The sequence below is a fragment of the Medicago sativa genome, chromosome 7 (genome assembly GCF_051527215.1).
Source record: "Medicago sativa cultivar Bolivia chromosome 7, Bolivia_mono, whole genome shotgun sequence".
Classification (NCBI taxonomy): Eukaryota; Viridiplantae; Streptophyta; class Magnoliopsida; order Fabales; family Fabaceae; genus Medicago; species Medicago sativa.
Genome location: NC_140755.1, coordinates 18051690 through 18065130, shown reverse-complemented (window position 1 = coordinate 18065130; position 13441 = coordinate 18051690). Strand labels below are relative to the sequence as shown.

The window sequence follows — 13441 nt, the reverse complement described above, 5'->3', positions numbered from 1 at the left end:
AGCATACAAGCATAATAGAACAACATGTTCAAATTCACCCCTTTCACATATTCACACGCATTCACCAAATTTCATCAATGTATATAATCACCAATTCACATAGTCAAGTATGACAAATTTCACCAATTATCAAATGCATGCAATGTTTTAGACTCTTCTAGATGCATGTGGTATCAATGGATTTCAGAGATAATTTTACCGTTTGAATCCGCCAAAGTAATAAACACCTACAATTACGTTCTTCACCATAACCAACGTCATTCCTTACGAAAAGTGTTCTTCACCATAGACTTGATATGACTATGAATGCATGAACTCTCAAGTAAAGACTCGACAATGCACAAATAACCAATTCCATATTATGCAATTTACACCATCATATAATATCTTCACCAAATTCATCAAATGCATTGTAAAGTATTTACATCCACACAATCAACAAGTCATAATTTAACAAGAGTCAACATCAAATCATCATCGAATATTAATTTCTTACATTTCTTTTCATTCAACTATTCTATTACTGTTTGCTTTACTTTTTGTTGGGTCCACGGTATTGGTGTGTAATTCAAAACTATTGTATGCTTTCCCACATGTTAGGGTTTTGTTACTTGGTGAATAAGTAATAACAGATTTGCTTATGTTTAGCTAGTTTTAGTTACAGTTTGTTAGTTACTTGATAAGCAAGTAACACTAGGTTACTCTTGTATATATAAACATTGTAACCCTCATTGAATAATACAAGTTGTCACAATTCTATTATCTTTTCTATTCTTCTCTCTCAAACCCTAACCCTAGAACAGTTTTTCTGTTATTTTCTGTTTCTTCACCACAAAGAAACCTTCACAAACTTCACATACACAACTGCATTACCCCAACAATTGGTATCTAGAGCATAGTTCGATCCAAGAAGAAGATCAACCATGAATTCCAATGGGAATATCGCTGCGCACTTGCCAGTTCTTGATGGAAAGAAGAATTGGGATAGATGGGTTAAGCAGATGAAAGTGATTTTTGGGTTTCAAGATGTTCTTGAAATTGTTAGCAATGGTTTCGATCCACTTCCAGAAAATCCCACTGATGTTCAGAGGAACACACACAGAGAAGCCAAGAAGAAAGATTGCAAGGCTCTATTCTACATTCATCAATGTGTTGACAACAAGGTGTTTGAGAAAATTGCTGATGCAGAAAGTTCAAAGGAGGCATGGGATACGTTGGTGAAGTATTTCAGTGGAGATGATAAAGTGAAGAAGATAAAGTTACAGGCTTTGAGAAGACAATATGAGTTGCTTCAAATGAAGGATGAAGAAAAGATTCAGGATTATTTCTCATCTGTTCTAACAATCACAAATCAGATGAAGCTTTGTGGTGAAACCCTTTCTGATAGATCAGTTATGGAGAAGATTCTGAGGACTCTCCCATCTCAATTTGATCACTTGGTGATAACGTATGAGGAAACCAAGGATCTGAATAAAGTGAAGATTGAAGAACTTCAAGGAGCATTAGAAGCTCATGAGATGAAGATAACTGGTAGAAAGGTGGAGAAAGATGAGGAACAGGCATTGCTTGCAAGATTCAAGCAGCAAGAATCCTAGAAAGATTTGTGGAAGAAGAGAAAAGGAAAGAACAATTAGAAACAAGGTGATAAACCTGAATCTTCTAAGAATGGTGCTGAATCTTCTTCCAAGAATCAAGGGAAGAAAGATAAAAGAAAGGTACAATGGTATTGTTGTGAAAAATATGGGCATTATGCTTTTGAATGCTGGTTCAATAAAGATAGAAAGGGAAAGAACAAAGAGCAAGAAGCTAATGTGGCCCAATAAGACTCACATTCTGATGTTGATACAATCATGTTAATGGCTACTACAAGTGACAAAGAGTCAGAAGCAGTATCAGATACTTGGTATCTTGATACTGGGTGCTCAAATCACATGACTGGTAAGAAGGAATGGCTGGGTGAATTTGATGATAGCAAGAAAACCAGTGTGAGATTGGCAGATTGCAGAAGTATGAAAGCTGAAGGTATGGGAAATGTGATCATACAAGGAAGTGATGGAAAAAGAGCAGTGATAGAAGAGGTACTCTATGTTCCTGGAATGAAGTGTAATCTCATGAGTGTAGGTCATCTCGTAGAGAAAGGTTATTCAGTAACTATGGAGGATGAAACCTTGAAGCTGTACAATCCATTGAAGAAGCTCATACTGCAGTCTAAGCTTACAAAGAACAGAACCTTCAAAACCAGCATAATGAATAAGGAGCAGATCTGTTATAAAGCTTCAGTGAAAGATGAAGAATCTGAACTCTGGCATAAAAGGTATGGACACTTAAACTATAGGAGTCTATGTTTACTGAAAACTAAGAATATGGTTATTGGGGAGTTAAATGTGAAGATCCCTGAAAAGTCATGCATCATATGTTTAGTAGGAAAGCATTCTAGGTCAACTTTCAAGTCTGATTTGAAGATGAGAGCAAAGCATGTATTGAATGTGGTGCATTCAGATATATGTGGACCTATAGAGACTCCTACATACAGTGGAAATAGGTATTTCATCACATTTGTGGATGAATATTCAAGGATGCTGTGGTTATATCTGATAAAACTTAAGAGTGAAGCTCTAGAAGTTTTTAAGAAGTTCAAGGTGTTAGTTGAAAATCAGAGTGGCATGAAGCTGAAGATTCTAAGAACTGATGGAGGTGGTGAATATACCTCTAGAGATTTTGAATCCTATTGCTCAAATCAGGGCATTATTCATGAAGTCACAGCTCCCTACACTCCTCAACATAATGGACTTGCTGAAAGGAGAAATAGAAGTCTACTTAATATGGCCAGAAGTATGCTGAAGGAGAAGAAGCTTCCTCATGAATTCTGGGGTGAAGCAGTCAACACTGCAGCCTATATTCTTAACAGATGTCCTACTAAGAAGATGAAGGATAAGGTACCTGAAGAGATTTGGTCAGGAAGAAAACCATCAATCAGTCACTTGAAGGTTTTTGGTTCAATCTGCTATAGGCATGTTCCCGACTCTAGAAGAAAGAAGTTGGAGGACAAGAGTGAAGCAATGATACTGGTTGGATATCATAACACTGGAGCATACAGGTTGCTTGAGCCACACTCTAAGAAAATTGTGATAAGTAGAGATGTGAAAGTGCTTGAGGATGAATTCTGGGACTGGAATTCAAACAAATGCAGTCTATCTGAGAAACATGTTATCATTGAAGGTGACAAAGAGCCTGATCAACTCATTACAGATGAAGAAGCTGTATTTGAAGAAGTAGTTGTTGAAGAGCCAACTACTGTAGCTAGACCAATAAGGAATAGACAGATTCCAAGAAGGTTGCAGGATTGTGAAGTGACTGGTGTTATACCCTAATTTTGGACCTAAAAATACTTATTCAATTCTTCTTTTCTTGCATTATAAGTCATTTGATATGTCTCTGACCAAATTGCATATTTCTCTGCATTTTATTTCAATGTTATTTGCAAAACTCATGGAAAAGGGCATTTTAGTCATTTCCTATGTCAAAATTTCTTTCAGACTTTTAAAAATTTGTTTGAGTCCTTTCAAGTAGTTTGAATAAGTCCTTATTTCAATTCTATGCCAAAATCCATTTCAAAAATTACATTTGAAGTCATTTTGAGTCAGTTTTTCCCCTAGGGGCATTTTAGTCTTTTCATGTGTTAAAGTCCTGTTTAAGTTCTAGAAATTGTCTCTGAGTCTTTTAATTTGTTTGAATAAGTGTTTGCTTCAATTCTCTGTTAAAAATCCATTTTAAAATTCGCATCTGAGTCATTTTTAGTCGTTTTAAGCCCCAGGGGCATTTTGGTCATTTCACACGAAATTTCGGCAGAGAGAGGTTACTTTAAAGTACCTCATTTAGGCCATTGGTTCGTTTTAGTCCGTTTTGTCAATTTTAATCGTTTCACTTTACGTTTAGTCAAATTACCATTTTTAGTCCAATTTTTTTTTTTTTTTTAAGTCCTCAAAACTCTCCAAATTTGTGTCCAAGTCCTTTTTGATTCAAATTTTATTTTTAAGTCCTTTTTTATATACTTCGAAATTTTATTTTGTTTTTTTTTAATCGCAGATTAGTCCTTTTTTTAAAATTTACAGATCAGTCCTTTTAGTTTTCGAAATTGCAAAAGGTCCCAAGTCCATAATCCATTTTAGTCCAAACTTGGTCCAGGGCACGTGGCAGTATTTCAATGGGCAGAAGGAACACTTGGCACCTATAAAACAGTGCCAACTCAGGTCAAAGAGTGAGAATAATCACCATTCCAGAGAAGGCAACTCATCAAAACACAGTCACCGTTCTCTTTTTCACGCGCCACCATACCAGAGTTCTAACAAACTTCCTCCGCCACTGAAACCACCGTAACCGTTTCAGAATTCATCAAAAACACACACAATTTCACAAATTCATCACGAAGTGCACAGAATCAACGAAAATTCCCAAAGATCGAAGCAAAAACTTTCTCAATTCAACAAAAATGTTCAAATTCAGCAAGGTTCTCAGTGATTACTTGCGTAATCTTCATCATTGAACCGTAAAACTTCTACCTGCAATTCAAGCGTAGGACGCGATCACAGGAAGAAATTCAAAGAGAAGAAGAAGAGAAACCGAAGAATCAGAGAGTACGAAGAGAAGCCTGCAGCGAAAACAGTTCAAAATTCAATTCGATCTAAATCCAAAACCCTAGGGTTTCGAATCCAGCACCAAATCAAAGAACAAGCAGTGAAGAAGATTCCAATCGAAACGGTTAGGGTTCAGGAATCAAGAGGCGGAAGGAAAACCGAAGTATTCCATCGTCTTCTCTCCTTTTCCAGTCATCAACAGGTAAAACATTCAAACTTCTCAGTTTTCTCTTTAAAATTCATCAGCGAAGTCGAATCAAAGCGGAACGGTGTGGATCTTCGGTCTCTCCTCATTTTTCTTTGAAAATATTTGTAAAGAGAGGAAGAGAAGAAGATTCACATCGTAAAACGAACACCATAGCCTCGTTTTAACTCATTCTCCGTAATTTTCAATCTAACCGAACCATAAAGTTGTAGATCTAGAAAGATCTACAAGTTTTTCATAAGAAACAAGGAAAGATTCAGAAAGAGAATGAAAAAACGAGTGGTTTGGTGTTCTTTTCCTTTAAAAACGTTAGGGTTTCATGTTCGTCGGAATCTGGGGATTACGGCGGAGAAGATGAAGCTTCCGACCAGACTTCATCCTCTCCGACGAGCCAGTTGCAGAATTCTTAGAGAGAGAGAGAGGTTTAGAGAGAGGAAGAGATGAGAGAAATGAACGTTGGACCGGCCTTCATGCTTTTATAAGGACGTGAACCAGACCGGTTCACCTGAACCAGTCTGGTTCACCCCTGGGCTTTGAATCTCCACCGTTAGATCTAGGGTTAGAGTTCCTGGATCAATCGTACGTTCCACAGGCTTCCTTGTGATCCAGGATCCGCTTGAGTTTGGGTTTGGGCCTTAAGCCCGTTCATTTTCTGTGTTTTACATACTTTTTTGCTATTTTCGTACCATTGTTTGGTAATCACACCCCTACCATGTCTTGAATGTTTTAGAAAATTCTCTAAAAAATTTGTAAAGACTTCTTGACATTTTTGTGATGTTTTTGTATTGGTTTTGCACTGAAAAACTTCGAAAAAATATATTGATATTTTTTGTTTAACTCATGAATTCTATGTTGAAAAAACTTGTGAAAATGAACATGATTTTTGATCTCAATTCTTGATATATGTTTGTGATTGGTGATGGGGGAGTTTGTGATGAATTGACCACTGTTTAGGTGTGTTTCTTGCTGCATGAGAATGAGTGTGATTAATTTCTTGCATTATAAGACATGTTATAAATAAATGTGAGGATGATGTCTATGTGTTTCATATCTTTTTAGTGTGATATTGACCTATAATTGTTCATATTGCTACAGTACCTAAAGCTATTTGAAAACAAGCATGACTTGAACAATTATAGGTCATGATTTTGTTTCCCACATTATTAGCATTTTAGGCCCCTTTGGTTGTTATTTTTTTTTTACTTCTAACTTTCACTATCTTTCCATACCATTTTTCTTTGTTCATAGTCCCATTATTTTCATGTCTCTCTCTACTAACATTTCTACCCCTTGTTCCATGAGCATTACAAGCATTTCTCCATCCCACTTCCTCATCCTTTTATTTTTTTAGCACTTTAAATTTTCATGCAAAGATTAGAATGTAACACTTAGGACTTTTTGTACTTTACTTTATGCTTTTAAATTCTTGCAAGACCATAGAATGTAACTAGGGCATGATGTAATAAGGACAATGGACTCTAATGATGTACACCGACACAAGCACCGACACATGCACACACTTCACTTTAGGTATATAGCTAGAATATGCATGTTTAGATGTATGTTTAGGATTGTATGTTTAGATGAATGCCTAGGGTTTATACCTAAAAAAATCAATTTTCCAAAAAAATGTGAACAATATCACCCAAACCATTTTCCAAATAAACCTTGGGATCAAAATCCCATTGTAATTTTCCTTTTTCATTTTCTTAATCAAATTTCAATGAATGGTAACCATACTTAGACCTTTTTGCAAATGACTAATTCCACCTCACCTTTTCTAAATCTCATGCCCTTGAGGCCTCTTTCTATTCTTCCAAATCCCATTTTCAAACTTAAAATCAACCAACAAAAACAAAAACATTTTTGGAAGAGAACTACGGTGGATTTGATCCCTTAAATGGGTACGTAGGCAAGGAACAAAATTCCTTCAATTCAAATAAAATAAAAATCCAAAAACATTCTTCTCCCCCCAAATCTTCACTTAGAATATTCTTAGGTTTAATAAACACTTTCAAAATAGCATTTAAAAATAAAGCGCGCGCGTAGAAATTAAAGATGGTTCCTATAGGATACTATAGTCGTTATGGGTGCCTAACACCTTCCCGTAGCGAAAACAACTCCCGGACCTCGATTCTCAAGGGTTTTGCTTACTTTTTCCCTTCCCAAGAAAAAATAAGATATCACCGGTTTAAAAGGTTCAAACGTAATCAATGTTTGACACCCGAAAAACCAAGATAAAACAGCTGGCGACTTCACTGGGGAGATTCGAGAGTTACGCCTAGTCTTTATTTCCACGCTTGCGCTTCGTTCTTACTTGTTTCTTTTACTTGCTTTCCTATGTGAATAAATGTTTAATTTCTTGCAAACGTGTGGGGTGAGAATATCAAAAGTCCTGCACCCGGGCTGAGTGAACTTAGGATGTAGGAGGGATATAATCGACAATTCATTCTGGGGGTTGCCTCGTGTTTTGGATTATGCGATCAATCCCACATAGCTGAGGCATTTTGGGGGTGATGTTGTCGGCGCGTGTTGTCGCGTTTAGGCACTTTACTTCTAATTGTTCTATGACGCTATGAACCGTAGATAACCGAACCCATCCATGGCCATTTTTCTAGGACGTAGTGCGGAGGCTAAACCGAGTGTTGTCTCGAGTTTTAGTCGTCACGCGATGCTACACTCAAGTTAGACCTTCCACGGATAATCATGGAGCGAGTGTTGTCTTGTGACACCATGATATACGTCGGAGAGGTTGCAACTTGGGAACCTTTTTAGAACCCGGTTACTATTATCCTAAAGCCCTAGTTTCACCGGACACCGTGTCCACCCATGACTCCTCGACTTTGAACTTCAACCCACCATGTTTTCTCCGAACTTGAACATAATCATGCATTCATGCATACATGCATACATGCATAAACTTTTGTCATGCATTGTTATCGAAGGGCTTAGACAAGTTGAATTTGTAAACATTGTAGGAATGAAGAAGACTAAGTCCTACAAGTTCAAGGAAGTGGATTTGGCTAGTTTGAGAGATTTGGCACTCAAGATTGAGGATCCGACTGGTTTCCGACACCGTTATGGGGCTTTACTTCCTATTCTTCATACTAATGTGGATGAGAAGCTTGTGCACACTCTAGTGCAATTCTATGATCAGAAGTATCGGTGCTTTACTTTCCCAGACTTTCAGTTGATGCCTACTCTAGAGGCTTATTCTCACTTGATGGGTCTAGCTATTGCTAAGGGGGTGCCCTTTGCGGGACTTGAGCATCCTCCTACTTCTTTGGTTATTGCTAAGGATCTCCATCTTACAACCTCCGATGTTTCCAAGAATCTTGTCACTAAGGCACGTATCCGAGGGTTCACTTCAGAGTATCTTCTTGGGAAAGCTCATCTCAAAACCACTTGTCAAGACACTCTTGAGGCTATTCTTGCACTTCTCATCTATGGGCTTATTCTCTTTCCGAATCTTGACGACTTCGTGGACATGAATGCTATTATGATCTTCCACTCCAAGAATCCGGTTCCTACCTTGCTAGCTGACACATACCATGCTATTCACGATCGTTCCGGCAAGGGTCGTGGATACATTCTTTGTTGTGTACCTCTCCTCTATAGGTGGTTTATTTCGCACCTTCCGGAGTCCTTCCACGACAATCCGGAGAATTGGTCTATTTCACAGAGGATTATGGCTCTCACTCCTAACGAAGTGGTTTGGCTTACTCCCGCTTCTAGGGTTAAGGAAATCATCTTTGGTGGTGGGAAGTTCTTAATGTACCTCTTCTTGGTACCCGGGGTGGAATCAACTACAACCCGGAGCTCGCCTTGCGACAATTTGGTTTCCCGATGAAAGATAAGCCCATCAATCTTGCTACGGCTCCTTACTTCTTTCACTACTCCAATGCTCCCACAGGAATTAGGGAGGATTTCATGGAAGCTTGGTGTAAGCTTCGGAAGAAAGAGGTGAAGCATATGGGTGTAAGGTCCGGTGTTGCTCATGAGGCCTATACACAGTGGGTGATAAACCAAGCTGAGGAGATTGGTATGCCTTACCCTTCTATGAGATATGTGTCTGCATCTATTCCCACCATGCCTCTGCCTCTACTCCCACCTACCCAGGAGATGTATCAGGAGCATCTAGCTATGGAGAGTCGGGAGAAGCATCAGTGGAGAGCTAGATACTATGAGGCTGAGAACTTGATTATGACTTTGGATGGAAAGGACGAGCAGCAGACTCATGAGGTCTTGACACTGAAGAAAGAGCTAGCTAAGGCTAAAAGAGAGATTGAAGAAAAAGATAGGTTGCTTATGAGAGACTCCAAGAGGGCTAGGGGTGTCCGTGACTTCTATGCACGATACTGCAGCTATGAGTCTGAGTCTGAGGATGATGCTTCCACTTCCTATGCTTGAGGATTTCTTTTTCCTGTTGTTATTTCCATTTGTTTATGTCAGAATTGTCTTGTAAAACTATATGATGGTTGTTTGTTTTCCGTTTATGTTAATTGTTGTTTAGTAATGTTTACAAGTTTCTAGTTTGTCTAAAACCCTTCGATAACACAAAAAAAAAAGAAGAGTCTTTTTGCATATGCATTAACACATTTCATGCATCATATGCATTCATTGGTCACAAAAAAAACTTCTCTCGTGCTCATTGCCTCCTGGTTTTGTCCGCCGCAGTCTGAAAAGTGGCTCGTACTCGCAAAGTCTACCAACCAGATAGAATTCATCAAACAAGATTTCACAAGAGAAGAATTATGGCTAACTTTGAAGAAGAAAATGCTCAGCTCCGTGCCGAATTGGCTGCTATGAAAGAAGACTTGGCTAAGGCTCATGACGCTATGTCCACTATGATGGCTGCACAAGAACAACCAGCCACATCTATTCCAGTCTCTGCTGAAACAATTCCCTCTATCCCACTGTCTACTGTGGCTACTGATGCTCGGTTTGTTATGCCCAACGGCCGTCCTTATGGCCTCTCAGCTTACTATTCTCCTAACACTGCTGCTGGTGTCTCTGGTTTTGCTGGTCAAGGACAGATTCCTATATCCGCTGCTATGCCTCAAGTGACTACCGTTGTTACCGATCCTATTGTACACACTGTGCAACAGGTGATTGATGTTGACACTCCGCGTGGACAAGATCCCGCAATGGAAGCTATGAAGAGACAATTGAGGAAGTTGGCTGGAGAACTCCGTGAGGTCAAGGCTAGCCGAGGAAACAATGGTGCTCCTGCTAAAGCTCGTGATCTATGCTTGGTATCCCGATTTGAGGTTCCTAAGAAATTCAAAGAGCCAGAATTTGACAAATACAATGGAACTTCTTGTCCACACAACCATGTCATCCGGTACGTCCGAAAGATGGCTAACTACGCAGATAATGACGCACTGATGACCCACTGCTTCCAGAGTAGCTTGACAGATGATGCAGCAGATTGGTACACTAGTTTGAGCAAAGACAACATCCATACTTTTGAGGAACTCGCTGCTGCTTTTGAAAGTCATTATGAATTCAATACCCGTTTGAAGCCGAATAGGGACTCTCTTAAGGCTCTGTCTCAGAAGTCATATGAAACCTTCCGTGAATATGCTCAGAGGTGGAGAGGGGCAGCTGCCCGTGTTTCTCCTCGACTTGATGAGGAAGAATTAACACAGACATTCCTGAAGACTCTGAAGAAGGAATATAAGGAAAGAATGATAGTCTCTGCTCCAAACAACTTCTCCGATATGGTTACTATGGGAACTCGTCTAGAGGAGGCTGTCAGAGAGGGTATCATTGTTCTTGAAAAGGGTGAATCTTCAACCAGTGCACCAAAGAAGTATGGTAATGGCCACCATAAGAGGAAATAGTCTGACGTAGGGATGGTGTCCGGTAACCCATCTGCAACTGCTACACAATTACCCTTGCCCTACCAATACATGCAGTACTCTCAACATCCTTTCTTCCCGCCATTCTACCAGCAATATCCTCTGCCACCGGGTCAACCACCAGTGCCCGTTAATGCTATTGCTCAACAAGTACAACAACAGCCTCCTGCTCAACAACAGCAGCAGCAGCAACAGGGTCCCCGACCCAGACCTTCTTTTCCACCAATACCAATGCGGTATGCTGAATTGCTCCCAACCCTACTTGCTAAGGGACACTGTGTCACTAGGCCAGGCAAGCCTCCGCCTAATCCTTTGCCTCCCAGGTTCCGACAGGATCTAACATGTGAATTCCATCAGGGTGCTCAAGGCCATGATGTTGAAGGTTGCTTTGCTCTGAAATATATTGTGAAAGACCTGATAGAAAAAGGACGGTTGACTTTTGAGAACACTGTTCCTCATGTTCTCGATAATCCACTTCCAAACCACGCTGCTGTTAATATGATCGAGGCTTTCGAAAGAGTTCCCGTTCCTCAAGAGGATCCCGTGTTGGATGTCTTAAATGTTGTTACTCCCTTGGTACCGCTACATGTCAAACTTTGTCAGGCTTCTCTGTTCAATCACGATCACGCTTCTTGTTCAGAATGTCTTCAGAATCCTATGGGCTGTTGTGTAGTGCAAGATGATATCCAGAGCCTGATGGATGACAAACACTTGATTGCCAGTGATGTTTGTGTGATTGTGCCAGTGTTCCATGATTCTCCTGTTGAAAGTGCGTCTCAGACCAGAAATGTTGAGCCCTTAGTGATCAGGTTACCTGGCCCAGTATCTTATGCCTCTACCAAAGCAATTCCTTACAAGTACAATGCAACCATGATTGAGAATGGAGTGGAGGTGCCTCTGGTATCCCCAGCTACAGTGGATAACGTTGCTAGTGCAATTACAACTCTGAGAAGCGGAAAAGTCCGCCCACCCTTGTTCCAAAAGAAAGTGGTTACACCTATTGCCACAATAACTCCACCAGTTGCTCCTCCTGTTGACAAGAACACCGGCCCATCAGGCCAATCTATTGAAGAGTCTAATCTGGACGAAATTCTGAGGCTTATCAAAAAGAGCGATTATAAGATTGTTGACCAGCTGCTGCAAACTCCGTCAAAGATATCCATCTTGTCTCTGCTCATGAGCTCAGAGGCTCACAAAAAGGTGTTGATGAAGGTACTTGAGCAAGCCTATGTTGATCATGAAGTCTCTGTGGATCAGTTTGAAGGAATAGTGGGTAACATCACTGCTTGCAATAACTTGGGGTTTGGTGATGATGAACTCCCCGAAGCAGGGAAACACCACAACTTGGCTCTACATATCTCGGTGCACTGCAAGTCTGACATGATATCCAATGTGTTGGTGGACACTGGATCATCGTTGAATGTAATGCCTGAATCTACACTAAGGCAGTTGAGTCATCATGGAATCTCCTTAAGGGGAAGTAGCTATCTGGTTAAGGCTTTCGACGGATCTCGCAAAGATGTTCTTGGGGAAGTGGACTTGCCTATTACCATTGGTCCTGAGACGTTCCAGATTACCTTCCAGGTCATGGACATCAATGCCTCTTACAGTTGTCTCCTCGGAAGACCGTGGATTCACGACGCTGGGGCAATCACTTCTACTCTGCATCAGAAACTCAAGTTCATGAGGAATGGTAAGATTGTCACTGTACATGGTGAAGAAGCATATCTGGTTAGCCAAGTGTCATCTTTCTCTTGTGTTGAAGCAGGGTCCGCTGAAGGGACGTCATTTCAAGGCTTGACTGTTGAGGGTGCAGAACCCCGGAGGGCTGGTACCAGCATAGCTTCATTAAAGGATGCCCAGAAGGCTGTTCAAGAAGGGCAAGCTGCTGGCTGGGGCAAAGTGATTCAGATTCTGGAAAACAAGCGTAAAGAGGGCCTTGGATTCTCCCCAACCTCGGGTGTTTCAACAGGAACTTTCTACAGTGCTGGGTTCATCAATGCTATTGCTGAAGATGCTGCTGAAAGTAGTTATGTGCCTACATTTGTTGTACCGGGAGGCACTGTGAGAAATTGGGAGGCCATTGATGTTCCTTTAGTCATGCATGCTTCCATGTAATGTGTCTTGTTGCTCATGTTTTTCTTTGTTTTCAAAATAACAATCCTTTCGCTCTGCCCAAGGCGAAAATGATATCATTGTAAGGGCGTGTTTGTTTCGGCATTGCCGTTATCAATAAAAGTTGTCGTCTTTCTCACGACTCTTTGTTTTTTACTTTTTAGTGCCTTTTTCTTGGAAATAATGGTAATGCCAGAAAAAACCAAAACATCTGTATTTTCTTATTAATTTCAAAAATCTGCATGAAAAACTTTTTCTAAAAATCATCCCAATCATATTCTGCAGATTGAACCATAATAAACCCGTTGAACACAGTGACCCTATGGTTCCTCCAAATTTTGAATTCATATGAAGCTGAAGATGAGGATGATGATGATGAAGAGATACCGTATGAGATCACTCGACTGCTTGAACAAGAAAGAAGAGCCATTCAGCCTCACCAGGAAGAGATTGAGCTTATCAACCTGGGTACCGAAGAGAACAAGCGAGAGATCAAGATTGGTGCTGCACTTGAGCCAGAAGTGAAAAGGAAGATTATTCAGCTCCTCCATGATTATCCAGATGTCTTTGCATGGTCTTATGAAGATATGCCGGGTCTAGATCCCAAGATTGTGGAACATCGG

The 13441-nt window shown here is 40.2% G+C and overlaps 1 protein-coding gene across 1 annotated transcript; it reads left to right on the top strand.

The window, feature by feature from the left end:
• The first annotated feature begins 923 nt into the window (after positions 1–923).
• On the top strand, positions 924–1595 carry LOC146904735 (uncharacterized). The gene has a single exon (XM_085728359.1). It carries the CDS (start codon positions 924–926, stop codon positions 1593–1595), a length of 672 nt encoding a protein of 223 aa, XP_085584485.1.
• Positions 1596–13441: the final 11846 nt, after the last annotated feature.